This window comes from Bombina bombina, chromosome 4 (genome assembly GCF_027579735.1).
Source record: "Bombina bombina isolate aBomBom1 chromosome 4, aBomBom1.pri, whole genome shotgun sequence".
Lineage (NCBI taxonomy): Eukaryota > Metazoa > Chordata > Amphibia > Anura > Bombinatoridae > Bombina > Bombina bombina.
The window spans coordinates 126,698,219-126,714,408 of NC_069502.1; the positions used below are offsets into that span (position 1 = coordinate 126,698,219).

At 40.2% G+C, this 16,190-nt stretch overlaps 1 protein-coding gene across 1 annotated transcript in view; it reads left to right on the forward strand.

Annotated features, from left to right (window-relative positions):
• ATAD2B (ATPase family AAA domain containing 2B) overlaps positions 1–16,190 on the forward strand; it is an 823,789-nt gene that overhangs the window by 463,602 nt on the left and 343,997 nt on the right. The window contains exon 19 of the mRNA XM_053711168.1: positions 8,461–8,596. Within this exon, the coding sequence (XP_053567143.1) occupies positions 8,461–8,596 (136 nt within the window). The remainder of the gene's footprint in view (positions 1–8,460; positions 8,597–16,190) is intronic.

Sequence of the window (16,190 nt, forward strand, 5' to 3'; positions counted from 1 at the left end):
TGACTGCTTGGAGATTAAACCCTTAGTTCTGGCTAAGCGTGGGTTATCTGAGTCGCTCATTAAGACCTTGCTACAGGCTTGCAAGCCTGTTACTCGTAAAATTTACCATAAGGTATTGCGTAAATACCTTTTATTTTTGTGAATCCAAAGGCTACTCTTGGAGTCGGGTCAGGATTCCTAGGATTCTGTCCTTTCTCCAGTAAGGTCTGGAGAAAGGGTTGTCGGTCAGTTCTCTGAAAGGTCAGATTTCTGCTTTATCTATTCTTTTACATAAGCGTCTGGCAGATGTGCCAGATGTTCAATCTTTTTGTCAGGCCCTGGTCAGAATCAGGCCTGTGCTTAAACCTGTTGCTCCTCCTTGGAGCCTTAACCTTGTTCTTAAAGTTTTGCAGCAGGATCTGTTTGAGCCTATGCATTCTATAGATATTAAGTTATCTTGGAAGTTTTTGTTTCTTATTGCTATCTCTTCTGCTCGGAGAGTTTCGGAACTCTCGGCTTTGCAGTGTGATTCACCTTACCTTATCTTTCATGCAGATAAGGCGGTTCTTCGTACTAAATTTGGGTTTTCTTCCGAAAGTGGTTTTGGGTAGAAATATTAATCAGGAAATTGTTGTTCCTTCTCTCTGTCGTAATCCTCCTCCTCATAAGGAACGTCTGTTGCACAACTTGGATGTGGTGCATGCTTTAAAATGCTACCTTCAGGCGACTAAGGATTTTCGCCAGTCTTCTGCCCTGTTTTTGTTTCTCTGGAAAGCGTAAGGGTCAGAAGGCTACTGCTACTTCTCGTTCCCTCTGGTTGAGAAGTATAATTTTGTTTTGCTTATGAGACTTTGGGTCAGCAGCCTCCTGAGAGAATTACAGCTCATTCCACTAGGGCGATTTTCTCTTCTTGGGCTTTCAAAATTGAAGCTACTCTGGAACAGACTTGCAAGGCTGCAACTTGGTCCTCTTTGCATACTTTTTCCAAATTTTCCAAATTTGATACTTTTTCCTCGACTAAGGCCTCTTTAGGGAGAAAGGTTCTTTAAGCTGTGATGCCTTCTGTTTAGGTCTGTCTTGTTCTCCCTCCCTTTTCATTCTGTGTCCTCTAGCTTGGGTATTGGTTTCCACTTTTAATTAAGACAGTTATTTTTGACTGAACCTTAGGCACCTCCACACCTTTGTGTTATTCCTTTTTCCATTTCCCTTAGGTCGAATGACTGGGGATTATGGGTAGGGGGATGACACTTAACAGCTTTGCTGTGGTGCTCTTTGCCGCCTCCTGCTGGCCAGCGATATTCCCACTAGTAATTGGAATGACATTGTGGGGACTCCATATCCAGAAACAAAGAAATTTATCAGGTAAGCATAAATTTTGTTTTTTCTAGCATTCATTGAACAGCGAGCAAGCTCATGTTACTCTAGAAGACTTATGATATCAAACTATGTTGGCCCTCCTGTTGACAGGAAGTAATGGACCCTGCACAAATGAAGTTAAAAGAAAAAAAAAGTAAAATCATTTTAAAATAATAAATATTACTATGATTTCTTTTTGAGTATAAGCCACTGAATAGCTTTTTTTTATTACAACACTGAAACAATTACAACATTTCTTGATAAAGGATATCTATAAGATCCTTTTGACATGTTTCATTTATGAACAGTTTAACCTTTTGATAATGAAGACATTAAGCTTGTTTAAACGGAATACTCTGAAAGGGATTTTAGTCTTATCCAAGACACCCAGCTTTGGTTAATATTGGCTTTCTATGAAAGCAGTAGTTAATTGAGTTGTTAGTCAGTCGGTTTTCTTTCCCTTGAGGTAGAACATTAAATGTGCAGTGTTATATTGATTGTTGTTCTAACATTTTTAAGCTGTTATGAGTTTGGTGTTTTTTCAATTCTGTTAAGCATCATTTTCCTTGTCCACCTTTTCAAGAGAATTTTGCCCATCCATTTCACTATTTTTTGGAAATATATATATTTTTTTTTACAAAAACAAACAAAAAAAAAACACCCCCATTTGCTCATACACTGGGGCAATAATACTATAGGTAGCTTGAATCATCAGAACTATTCTCTCTGGGGTACTTTTTAATATCTCAACCTTCTTTCTTAGTTTTTCTTTTGAGCCCAGGAGCCATCATTATTTTGTAATGTGCTATCACTATGCAGAAATATACAAGTGTACAATAGGTAAATACAAGACAAGTTTGCAATACTAAAGATTTGAGAGCCCTGTTTCCAAGAGTTAAAACCTTTTAATAAAAAAAAACACAAAAAAGCTTGAATTTCTCTTTAAAGTGAAGGTAAACTTTGATGAATAAAAAGCCTTTTTTTTTTAAATACTATTAAAAACAGGGGCACTTTCATTCATCAAAGTTTACAAAGCAGCCGTTTTGATTAAAAACTTACCTCTCCTTTGCACAGCCAGAGCATCTTCCCCCACCCGGAGAGCCTCTCTTCACATGTCATCAATGACTAATCCAGCTTCCTCCAATCACGGCTTCCCCCCCAGGGTAGTCATTGCCTGAGGTAATGCCGTGATTGGAGGAAGGTGGATTAGTCATTGATGACGTGTGAAGAGAGGATCTCCGGGTGGGGGAAGCTGCTCTGGCTGTGAAAAAAAAAGGTACGTTTTTAATCAAAACGGCTGCTTTGTAAACTTTGATGAATGAAAGTGCCCCTGTTTTTAATAGTATTTTCTTTCATGTAACTGGCAAGAGTCCATGAGCTTGTGACGTGACATATGGGATATACAATCCTACCAGGAGGGGCAAAGTTTCCCAAACCTCCAAAATGCCTATCAATACACCCCTCACCACACCCACAATTCAGTTTGTGCTAAGATTTCTACGTTGATATGCGCTTCTCAGCATTTTGAAGCCCGATTCCTCTGAGTACAGTGAATTGTCAGAGGGATGTGAAGGGGAGTATCACCTATTGAATGCAATGGTTTTCCTCACGGGGGATCTATTTCATAGGTTCTCTGTTATCGGTCGTAGAGATTCATCTCCTACCTCCCTTTTCAGATCGACGATATACTCTCATATCCCATCACCTCTACTGATAACCGTTTCAGTACTGGTTTGGCTATCTGCTATATGTGGATGGGTGTTTTCATTACTTAACACACTCTAAGCTATGGTTTGGCACTTTATGTATTAATATAAAGTTCTAAATATATGTATTGTACTTATATTTGCCATGATTCAGGTTTAAATATATTTCCTTTTTCAGACTGTCGGTTTCATATATGGGAAATGCTTTTTTTAGGAAAAATTATTTCTTACCTGGGGTTTAGTCCCTTTTTCAAATTGACTATCTTTTAAATTCACGGGCAGAATTAGGCTTGCGAGGGCGCAAAATGCCAAAGTTTATTGCGTCATTCTTGGCGCAAGATTTTTTTGCGCAAAGTTACGTTCGTTGATGCAAAATAGTCATTTCCGGTGTCTTAGTCGACGCCGAGTCCTTCACAAGGTTGCGTCATCTATGACGCGAGTATGTCATTTCCGGACGTTTTCGGCGCCAAAAAATATTTTTCTGTTTCTTTTGCGTTCTACTTGCCGCCAAATATTTTCATTATTTAAGACCCCATTCCTATATGCCTCTTGTCTTTTTTTCCCTCTATCAGAGGGCTAGGCTGTTTTCATTTTTTCCCATTCCTGAAACTGCCATATAAGGAAATTGATAATTTTGCTTTATATGTTGTTTTTTTCTCTTACATTTGCACGATGTCTCAATCTGATCCTGTCACAGAAATCTCTGTTGGAACCCTGCTGCCTGATAAGTTCTTCCAAAGCTAAGTGCATTTGTTGTAAACTTGTAGAGGTTTTATCTCCTGCTGTGGTTTGTAATAGTTGTCATGATAAACTTTTACATGCAGAGAATGTATCCATCAGTAGTAGTTCATTGCCTGTTGCTGTTCCCTCAACATCTAATGCACAAGATATACCTGTAAATTTAAAAGAATTTATTTCTTATTCCATTCAGTAGGCTTTGTCTGCCATCCCGCCTTCTAATAAACGTAAAAGGTCTTTTAAAACTTCTTATAGTTGATGAAATTTCAAATGACCGGCAACATGCTGAATTATCCTTCTCTGATGCGGATCTATCTGGTTCAGAAGATCCTGCCTCAGATATTGACACTGACAAATCTTCTTATTTATTTAAAATGGAGTATATTCATTCTTTGTTAAAATAAGTGTTGATTACATTGGATATGGAGGAAACTAGTACCCTTGATATTAAAACTAGTAAACGTTTAAATTCTGTTTATAAACCTCCTGTGGTTATTCCAGAGGTTTTTCCAGTTCCTGACACTATTGCTGATATGATTTCTAAGGAATGGAATAGGCCTGGTACTACTTTTATTCCTCCAAGGTTTAAAAAATTGTATCCTTTGCCAGCAGTTTCTTTAGAGTTTTGGGAAAAGATCTCCAAGGTTGATAGGGCTGTCTCTTCTCTTGCTAAACGTACTACTATTCCTACGGAAGATAGTACTTCTTTTAAAGATCCTTTAGATAGAAAACTTGAATCTTATCTAAGGAAAACCTATTTATATTCAGGTCATCTTCTCAGGCCTGCAATTTCTCTGGCTGATGTTGCAGCTGCTTCAACTTTTTGGTTGGAAACTTTAGTGCAACAAGAATCGGATCATGATTTGTCTAGCATTGTTAACTTGATTCAACATGCTAATAATTTTATTTGTGATGCCATTTTTGATATTATCAAAATTGATGTTAAATCTATGTCTTTAGCTATTTTAGCTAGAAGAGCTTTGTGGCTTAAATCTTCTTTTCAAGGTAATAAGTTATTTGGTTCTCAGTTGGATTCAATAATTTCAACTGTTTTTGGCGGGAAGGGAGTTTTTTTGCCTCAGGATAAAAGACCTAAGGGTAAATCTAAAGTTTCTAACCGTTTTCGTTCCTTTCGACAAAATAAGGAACAGAAACCTAATCCCTCCCCCAAGGAATCTGTTTCCAATTGGAAGCCTTCCTCGAATTGGAATAAATCTAAGCCATTTAAGAGATCAAAGCCAGCCCCCAAATCCGCATGAAGGTGCGGCCCTCATTCCAGCTCAGCTGGTAGGGGGGCAGATTAAGATTTTTCAAAGATGTTTGGATCAATTTGTTCCTAAATCAATGGATTCAGAGTATTGTCTCTCAGGGGTACAGAATAGGATTTAGAGTAAGACTGCCTGTGAGAAGATTTTTTTTTCTCTCACGCATCCCTGCAAACCCAGTAAAGGCTCAGGCTTTCCTGAAGTGTGTTTTAGACCTGGAGTTATCGGGGGTAATCATGCCAGTTCCGTTTCAGGAACAGGGTCTGGGGTTTTATTCAAATCTATTTATTGTCCCAAAGAAAGAGAAAATTAATTCAGACCAGTTTTGGATCTAAAAATTTTGAATCGATATGTAAGAGTACCAACTTTCAAAATGGTGACTATAAGGACTATTCTACCTTTTGTTCAGCAAGGGCATTATATGTCCACAATAGACTTACAGGATGCATATCTTCATATTCCGATTCATCCAGATCACTATCAGTTCCTGAGATTCTCTTTTCTAGACAAGCATTTTTGCTCTTCCTTTTGGCCTAGTGACAGCTCCAAGAATCTTTTCAAAGGTTCTTGGTGCCCTACTCTCTGTAATCAGAGAGCAGGGTTTTGCAATGTTTCCTTATTTGGACGATATCTTGGTACTTGCTCAGTCTTTACGTTCTGCAGAATCTCACACAAATCAACTAGTGTTGTTTCTTCAGAAACATGGTTGGAGGATCAATTTACCAAAAAGTTTTTATTCCTCAGACAAGGGTAACCTTTTTAGGTTTCCAGGGAGATTCAGTGTCCATGACTTTGTCTCTAACGGAATAGAGACGTTTGAAATTGGTTGCAGCCTGTCGGAACCTTCAGTCTCAGTCATTCCCTTTAGTAGCTTATGTGCATGGGAGTTTTAGGTCTCATGACTGCAGCATCGGACACGATCCCCTTTTCTAGTTTTCATATGAGACCTCTCCAGCTTTGTATGCTGAACCAATGGTGCAGGGATTATACAAGGATATCACCATTAATATCCTTAAATCCCAATGTTAGACTATCTCTGACTTGGTGGTTAGATAACCATTGTATTGTTCTAGGGGCCTCTTTCGTTCGTCCAACCTGGACTGTGATCACAACAGATGCAAGTCTTTCAGGTTGGGGAGCAGTTTGGAAATCTCAAGAGGCCAGATTACCAATAAATATTTTGGAACTCTGTGCGATTCTCAGGGCTCTAAAGTTTTGACCTCTATTGAAGAGAGAACCATTTGTTTTCAGACAGACAATATCACAACTGTGGCATATGTTTGGGCAGAATCCAGCTCCTTTCTAATTTCTGTGGTTCATATCCCAGGTATAGACAATTGGGAAGCGGATTATCTCGGTCGTCAGACTTTACAACCAGGAGAGTGGTCTCTCCACCCAGATGTGTTTTCTCAAATTGTTCAGATGTGGGGCCTTCCAGAAATATATCTGATGGCATCTCATCTAAACAAGAAGCTTCCCAGGTACCTGTCCAGGTCCAGGGATCCTCAGGCGGAAGCAGTGGATGCGTTGACACTTTCTTGGTGTTATCAAGCTGATTATATTTTCCTGCCTCTAGTTCTTCTTCCAAGAGTGATCTCCAAAATCATCATGGAACAATAGTTTGTGTTGCTAGTGGCTCCAGCATGGCCTCACAGGTTTTGGTATGCGGATCTTGTTTGGATGTCCAGTTGCCAACCTTGGCCACTTCCATTAAGACCGGATCTTCTGTCTCAAGGTCCGTTTTTCCATCAGGATCTCAAATCATTAAATTTGAAGGTATTGAAATTTAACACCTTGTGCTTAGTCATAGAGGTTTCTCTGACTCAGTGATTAATACTATGTTGCAGGCTCGTAAATCTGTTTCTAGAAAGATTTATTATCGAGTTTGGAAGACTTACATTTCATGGTGTTCCTCTCAAATTCTCTTGGCATTCTTTTGGAATTCCTAGAATTTTAGAGTTTCTTCAGGATAGTTTGAATAAAAGTTTGTCTGCAAGTTCCTTGAAAGGACAAATCTCTGCTCTTTCTGTTTTATTCCACAGAAAAATGGCTAAACTTCACTGTTTTTTACAGGCTTTGGTTCGTATCAAGCCTGTCATTAAATCATTCTCTCCTCCTTGGAGTCTTAATTTGGTTTTGAAGGCTTTACAGGCTCTTCCATTTGAGCCTATGCATTCTTTGGACATTAAACTACTTTCTTGGAAAGTGTTGTTCCTTTTGGCCATCTCTTCTGCTAGAAGAGTTTGAGTTATCTGCTCTCTCTTGTGAATCTCCTTTTCTGATTTTTCATCAGGATAAGGCAGTTTTGCAGACTTCATTTAAATTCTTATCTAAGGTTGTGAATTCTAACAACATTAATAGAGAAATTATTGTCCCTTTGTGTCCTAATCCTAAGAATTCTTTGGAGAGATCTTTACATTCTTTGGATATGGTAAGAGCTCTGAAATATTAGGTTGAAGCTACTAAAGATTTCAGGAAGACTTCTAGTCTATTTGTTATATTTTCTGGTTCTAGGAAAGGTCAGAAGGCTTCTGCCGTGTCTTTGGCATCGTGGTTAAAGCTTTTGATTCATCAAGCTTATTTGGAGTCGGGTAAAGCCCCGCCTCAGAGTATTACATCTCATTCTACTAGATCAGTCTCCACTTCGTGGGCTTTTAAGAATGAAGCTTCAGTTGATCAGATTTGCAAAGCAGCAACTTGGTCTTCTTTGCATACATTTACTAAATTCTACCATTTTGATGTATTTGCTTCTTCAGAAGCAGTTTTTGGTAGACAAGTTCTTCAGTAAGCTGTTTCAGTTTGATTCTTCTGCTTATAATTTAAGTTTTTTCTTTTATTTTTGAGAATAAACTTATATTTGGGTTGTGGATTAATTTTTTTCAGCGAAATGGCTGTTTTGATTTTTTTCCCTCACTCTCTAGTGACTCTTGCGTGGCGTTCCACTTCTTGGGTATTGCTATCCCATACGTCACTAGCTCATGGACTCTTGCCAATTACATGAAAGAAAACATAATTTATGTAAGAACTTACCTGATAAATTCATTTCTTTCATATTGGCAAGAGTCCATGAGGCCCACCCTTTTTATGGTGGTTATGATTTTTTTTGTATAAAGCACAATTATTTCCAAATTCCTTTGTTGATGCTTTTTACTCCTTTACCCACTACTTGGCTATTCGTTAAACTGAATTGTGGGTGTGGTGAGGGGTGTATTTATAGGCATTCTGAGGCTTGGGAAACTTTGCCCCTCCTGGTAGGATTGTATATCCCATACGTCACTAGCTCATGGACTCTTGCCAATATGAAAGAAATGAATTTATCAGGTAAGTTCATCAAAGTTTACCTTCACTTTAACAAGCAACCAGTCTCTTCTGTTGATCTCATAAGCCTTTAATCACAAACTTGCTTTTTCTTGTAGGTGAAGTGTATTTTCAGGATTCAATACGAGGAGGTTTTTATTATTCAAAGACCCAGCAAAGAGGATCGTATGAAATTTTTTCAGGATCTTATACTCCTCCACGCAGCTATGCGCCCTCCAAGGAATCGAAAAGCTGGTAAGAAAAGAATATGAAAATACAGAAATGTCACGTATTGCTAAATTAGATCCGTAAAAATATAATGAACCTCACTTTGTATAAATATAAAAGTTTTTAATTATCAGCGATACAACATGTTTGTATAATTGTTTATTATACTGAATTCTGTTTATTGCGGTTTCTTTCATTCACCCTGTGTGGACATCTGTATAAAAAACTATTCGGACAATAAATCAAGAACTTGTGGCATGCTATGTACCTTTGATAGAGCAAATTGATTTTTATTTTACATTTAATTTTTTTTTTTTTTTTTTTTTTTGTAATAAATTTTTATTTGATTTAAAAGTGAAAAGTAACAATTGGGGTCACGCAGGACCCCTACTCAAATATCTTTAAACATGGAGTTCAAACACATATGTCCGAGAAGAATTAACTAACGTTAAACACATAAGATAAAAACTTTATGCAGAAACGTAATTCCACACCCAAAGAGTAAACAATTTAATTCAAGTCAATGAGGACACATATTTCTTATAGAATTAAAGGGATTGAGGCGAAAATAGTCCGCCTAATTGGAACCCTGGTAAGGGCTCTACTTATGGGGGGGAGGAGGTGAGCTAGTGCTAAGATCCATAAACATAAGGGTAATTAGACTTAACAGAATATAATAGTTAAAGCTAAGTGTTGCTTGTTCTGGACATAATGTACTTTCCATAGCTTTCTTTAAAATAAAACGTATAGCAAGAATCTGGACCCCTTGCAGAGCTGAGAGCCCACCTACTAGGCTATGGGACTTTACTGTGTAGCGTCACTAGATTACATAGTTTAAGCTAACATCCATCTTGTGGGAATAAGTTAGTTGTCTCATGAGTAGTATGACAATCAACTGCCGACTACACCTTAGGGATCTCGTGTTAATGGCATCCAATTTCCTACCAGACCCTACATCTCGCTGTATACGAGAGTTTATAATAATTAACCAAAAGTTAGCATGTTCGTGGGTTAAACTCCCCCTGCATGGACTCCCTCAGGGCCCTGGCCACTGGCCCAGAAGGAGAAACCCATACAATGCAAGTATCGTCACGAACAAAAGAGTAATAATGATACTTGGATAATACCATAGCAAAATATACTTGTCCACACTGAGGGCCCCCTCTCGCCCCCAGAGCGGACAGACTCATAGGGATGGTATAACAGTATCATTAAAAGAATCATATTTGTGACCCACAATTAATATAGCTATAATATAGCTGTCAAGACATCCATTTCACAAATTTACAAAAGTATCTCCCCCGGGGCTCCCCACTAACCCACAGGTAAGATATACAGATAAGATGTCCGCAGCCTATGGTGGAAAAAGCCAACAAACTACATAAGAAAAGCAAACTGCAAAATAAAGTGACATCAAGGTCCCACAGTATTACTATCAGGGTTGATCTTGAACGGCACTATATCATTCGCACTGGGATGTTATTTATTAGGGTAATGTAATGACCCCGACGGTATTGTTAAGAGCTTGAAATACCTATTTTTGGGCGCTTAGTATTAGTAAGCTAGAGCGTATAACAGGTTAATACTAGCATATTTAAGTTGCAACACAGTATAAATGAACTTTTACTAATGGTATAAGACAAACAATGCTCTACAAATAGCTTCACATTGTATAATGAAAAAAGTTAGCCCTAGTAGCCACTTAATACTAAGGAGGTTATTACAGCAGATATGGGTATATAGACATATGGACCCTGCGAGTAGGAGGAGAGACAAAGGCAGGTCTCTATCCTGTTAGCAATATTTATCCCGTGTAGCTTGAGATATGTTAAAGTTACATAAGCCTCTACTACAGATGTAACTTATTTCACAACCAGCGCTTTTGTAGTCATATACTGACTCACTGAATAGCAATACCTTAATGTTTCCATAGAATACTTTACAGACTCAGAAGCTAAATTCACAAAGTAGAAAATAACAGTGAGTTAGCATTGGGATAGAGGGTTGCGAACAACCGTGAACATGGTTTATGCTTACAATAATTATGTAGATAACACATATACAAAAACAATCTGCATTCCCTATTGTTTATGAACTGTAATGATGTGCATACTGACGTTATACTATTAAAGTCTATGAGCCAGCATAAGCTCCGTATTAGGCAGTGCACAGTATGAAGCAAGGTAGATAGACCATTGATAGATGGATAGCAGCTAAGGGTGGCAAATGACGACACTTACAAAACAGTACTTCAGATCAGTGATCGTGATATGCTTTTGCACTAAATGTCTTAACAAAGGTACCCATAACCAAACGTTTGAAGTATAAACCCCAGTGTTAACTAGCAAGTAACAAAAAGTCAACGCGGATATCATCATGGGGTTACCAAGAACTGTCTCCTTCATCCTACTCCCGCTTTAACATTAGGGTGCCAGGCTAGCGCAAATATAAGGTGCTTCGTTACCAGTTCCAGAAACAACCGCTTTTGTTTCATGTCAGCCATTTCCACCTTCCTTTCTACGCTCAGTACCAGAGACCGCTGCCGTTGAACCTCTGGTCTCTGCACGTAGCCGGTGACACACTCAATTGCTGCCTGTCCATCTACAGACACCAGAGTCATCGGTCGCACAGTTCCACAGTCACGGTCTGCCGCTCCATTGTCCTGACCTGTTGGCAGCTGTCCCTTCAGTCCACTGAGGGCCATAGTAGCCAGATACTCCTCCGTCGCAGGGGGAGCCCGGTCCTTGGGAACCAACCCCTCTAGTGTGCTAGAGCTCTGGTTGGGGAGACTCTGCTGTATACCTCCCTGTGTTCCAGCTGCTTTGACCATAGGGGCCCCGTGCTCGTGTGAGCGTATTGCTGCGTTCACCGCTTCCCCTACGCACTTGAGCTGTGCAGAGAGGAGCTTCTGAAGGGTCCTGTAGGACAAGCACCCCATACTTGTAGTATTCATGAGTTATCCCCCTGATTTTTATGCTCGGACTCTTGCAAGCTGATCTACTGTTGGTCTCACAAAAACACAAGCCTCTATATGACTGGCTGCGTCTCCCTTAGAAATGGCGCCCGCAATTAGCTACCTCATGGCTTCTCCGAGGTCTCTGGGGCAAACATCGTTCCCAGTGTAGATTCAAAGTCACTTCAGTGGAGCGCAATGCAAAGCCAGTAATATATTTATTCAAATTAAGTAGTTAGATATCCATAAAAACTCTTTTGTGGCTTTTAAATAATCCAAAATGCCAGGAGCTCTTAATGTGCACGTCTGATCTCTTCAGCGGCTAGCTCCGCCCCCTACATTTAATTTTAACAGTGCCTTTTTAATGCTTTTTTAAAGGAGTTTCTTTTAAAGACCATTTGTTTTCATGAAGATATTTTCAAAATGTTTTATTGCTTGTACATTATTCTATCTTTAAAATAAAAAGTTTAATTTCACGTGCATCTCCCCAGTTTTTAGAGGAGAGGTAAAGAAAGCTGCAATATTATTTTGCGACTTACCTCTTTAGACTGAGATGTATAATTCAAGTCAATGTATTTTGTGAGTGGAAAATGAAATAACACTGCCACGAGTTCATAAAGTGTTGTGACTGTGGACTGCAAAACAGTTTTCTCTTGTTAAGTGTATCCAGTCCACGGATCATCCATTACTTGTGGGATATTCTCCTTCCCAACAGGAAGTTGCAAGAGGATCACCCACAGCAGAGCTGCTATATAGCTCCTCCCCTCACTGCCATATCCAGTCATTCTCTTGCAACTCTCAACAAAGATGGACGTAGTAAGAGGAGAGTGGTGTTTTATACTTAGTTTATTTCTTCAATCAAAAGTTTGTTATTTTTAAATGGTACCGGAATGTACTGTTTCATCTCAGGCAGCATTAGAAGAAGAATCTGCCTGTGATTTGTATGATCTTAGCAGAAGTAACTAAGATCCACTGCCGTTCTCACATATTCTGAGGAGTGAGGTAACTTCAGAGGGGGAATGGCGTGCAGGTTTTCCTGCAATAAGGTATGTGCAGTTAACATATTTCTAGGGATGGAATTTGCTAGAAAAATGCTGCTGATACCGGATTAATGTAAGTTAAGCCTTAAATGCAGTGATAGTGACTGGTATCAGGCTTATTAACAGAGATACATACTCTTATAAAAGTGTAACATAAAACGTTTGCTGGCATGTTAATCGTTTTTATATATGTTTGGTGACAAAACTTATTGGGGCCTAGTTTTTTTCCACATGGCTGGCTTGATTTTTGCCTAGAAACAGTTTCCTGGGGCTTTCCACTGTTGTAATATGAGTGGGAGGGGCCTTTTTTAGTGCTTTTCTGTGCAGATAAAAATACTGACAGACATTCAGCTTCCCTCTGCATGTTACAGGACATCTCTGAAGGGCTCAAAAGGCTTCAAAGTCGTGTTTGAGGAGGGTAACAATCACAGTAGACTGTGGCAGTTGTTGTGACTGTGTTTAAAAAAACGTTTTTGTCATTTATTATTCTGTTTTTGTTAAGGGGTTAATCATCCATTTACAAGTGGGTGCAATGCTCTGCTGACTTGTTACATACACTGTAAAAATGTTAGTGTAACTGCCTTTTTTCACTGTTATTTCAAATTTTGTCAAAATTTGTTTCTCTTAAAGGCACAGTAATGTTTTTTATATTGCTTGTTAACTTGCTTTAAAGTGTTTTCCAAGCTTGCTAGTCTCATTGCTAGTCTGTACAAACATGTCTGAAACAGAGGATACTTGTTCATTATGTTTAAAAGCCATGGTGGAGCCCCATAGGAGAATGTGTACTAAATGTATTGATTTCACCTTAAACAGTAAAGATCTGTCTTTATCTATAAAAGAATTGTCACCAGAGGGGTCTGTCGAGGGGGAAGTTATGCCGACTAACTCTCCCCACGTGTCGGACCCTTCGCCTCCCGCTCAAGGGACGCACGCTAATATGGCGCCAAGTACATCAGGGACGCCCATAGCGATTACTTTGCAGGACATGGCTGCAATCATGAATAATACCCTGTCAGAGGTATTATCCAGATTGCCTGAATTGAGAGGCAAGCGCGATAGCTCTGGGGTTAGACGAGATACAGAGCGCGTAGATGCTGTAAGAGCCATGTCTGATACTGCGTCACAATATGCAGAACCTGAGGACGGAGAGCTTCAGTCTGTGGGTGACGTCTCTGAATCGGGGAGACCTGATTCAGAGATTTCTAATTTTAAATTTAAGCTTGAGAACCTCCGTGTATTGCTTGGGGAGGTATTAGCTGCTCTGAATGACTGTGACACAATTGCAGTGCCAGAGAAATTGTGTAGACTGGATAAATACTATGCAGTGCCGGTGAGTACTGATGTTTTTCCAATACCTAAAAGGCTTACAGAAATTATTAGTAAGGAGTGGGATAGGCCCGGTGTGCCTTTTTCCCCACCTCCTATATTTAGAAAAATGTTTCCAATAGATGCCACTACACGGGACTTATGGCAGACTGTCCCTAAGGTGGAGGGAGCAGTTTCTACTTTAGCAAAGCGTACCACTATCCCGGTTGAGGACAGTTGTGCTTTTTCAGATCCAATGGATAAAAAATTAGAGGGTTACCTTAAGAAAATGTTTATTCAACAAGGTTTTATTTTACAGCCCCTTGCATGCATTGCGCCTGTCACTGCTGCGGCGGCATTCTGGTTTGAGGCCCTGGAAGAGGCCTTCCATACAGTTCCATTGACTGAAATTGTTGACAAGCTTAGAACTCTTAAGCTAGCTAACTCATTTGTTTCTGATGCCATTGTTCATTTGACTAAACTAACGGCTAAGAATTCCGGATTCGCCATCCAGGCGCGTAGGGTGCTATGGCTCAAATCCTGGTCAGCTGATGTGACTTCAAAGTCTAAATTACTCAACATTCCTATCAAGGGGCAGACCTTATTCTGGCCTGGTTTGAAAGAAATTATTGCTGACATTACTGGAGGTAAGAGTCATAACCTTCCTCAGGGCAGGGCCAAATGAAAGGCCAAACAGTCTAATTTTCGTGCCTTTCGAAATTTCAAGGCAGGTGCAGCATCAACTTCCTCTGCTTGAAAACAAGAGGGAACTGTTGCTTATTCTAGACAGGCCTGGAAACCTAAGCAGTCCTGGAGCAAGGGCAAGCAGGCCAGAAAGCCTGCTGCTGCCTCTAAGACAGCATGATGGAGCGGCCCCCTATCCGACAACGGATCTAGTAGGGGGCAGACTCTCTCTCTTCGCCCAGGCGTGGGCAAGAGATGTTCAGGATCCCTGGGCGTTGGAGATCATATCTCAGGGATATCTTCTGGACTTCAAAGCTTCTCCTCCACAAGGGAGATTTCACCTTTCAAGATTATCTGCAAACCAGATAAAGAAAGAGGCATTCCTAAGCTACGTACAAGATCTCCTTGTAATGGGAGTGATCCATCCAGTTCCGCGGACAGAACAAGGACAGGGGTTTTATTCAAATCTATTTGTGGTTCCCAAAAAAGAGGGAACCTTCAGACCAATTTTGGATTTAAAGATCCTAAACAAATTCCTCAGAGTTCCGTCATTCAAGATGGAAACTATTCGAACCATTTTACCCATGATCCAAGAGGGTCAGTACATGACCACAGTGGACTTAAAGGATGCCTACCTTCACATTCCGATTCACAAGAATCATCATCAGTTCCTGAGGTTTGCCTTTCTAGACAGGCATTACCAATTTGTAGCTCTTCCATTCGGGTTGGCTACAGCCCCAAGAATTTTTACAAAGGTTCTGGGCTCACTTCTGGCGGTCCTAAGACCGCGAGGCATAGCGGTGGCTCCTTACCTGGACGACATCCTGATACAGGCGTCAAGCTTTCAAATTGCCAAATCTCATACAGAGATAGTTCTGGCATTCCTGAGGTCGCATGGGTGGAAAGTGAACGAAGAAAAGAGTTCTCTATCTCCTCTCACTAGGGTTTCCTTCCTAGGGACTCTAATAGATTCTGTAGAAATGAAATTTTACCTGACGGAGTCCAGGTTATCAAAACTTCTAAATGCTTGCCGTGTTCTCCACTCCATTCCGCGCCCCACGGTGGCTCAGTGCATGGAAGTAATCGGCTTAATGGTAGCGGCGATGGACATAGTGCCGTTCGCGCGCCTGCATCTCAGACCGCTGCAATTATGCATGCTCAGTCAGTGGAATGGGGATTACACAGATTTGTCCCCTCTACTAAATCTGGATCAGGAAACCAGAGATTCTCTTCTCTGGTAGTTATCTCAGGCCCATCTGTCCAAGGGTATGACCTTTCGCAGACCAGATTGGACAATTGTAACAGATGCCAGCCTTCTAGGTTGGGGTGCAGTCTGGAACTCCCTGAAGGCTCAGGGTTCATGGACTCCTCCCAATAAATATTCTGGACTTAAGAGCAATATTCAATGCTCTTCTGGCTTTGCCTCAGCTATCAACACTGAGGTTCATCAGATTTCAGTTGGACAACATCACGACTATGGCTTACATCAACCATCAAGGGGGAACCAGGAGTTCCCTAGCGATGTCAGAAGTCTCCAAGATAATTCGCTGGGCAGAGACTCAGTCTTGCCACCTGTCAGCGATCCATATCCCAGGTGTAGAGAACTGGGAGGCGGATTTTCTAAGTCGTCAGACTTTTC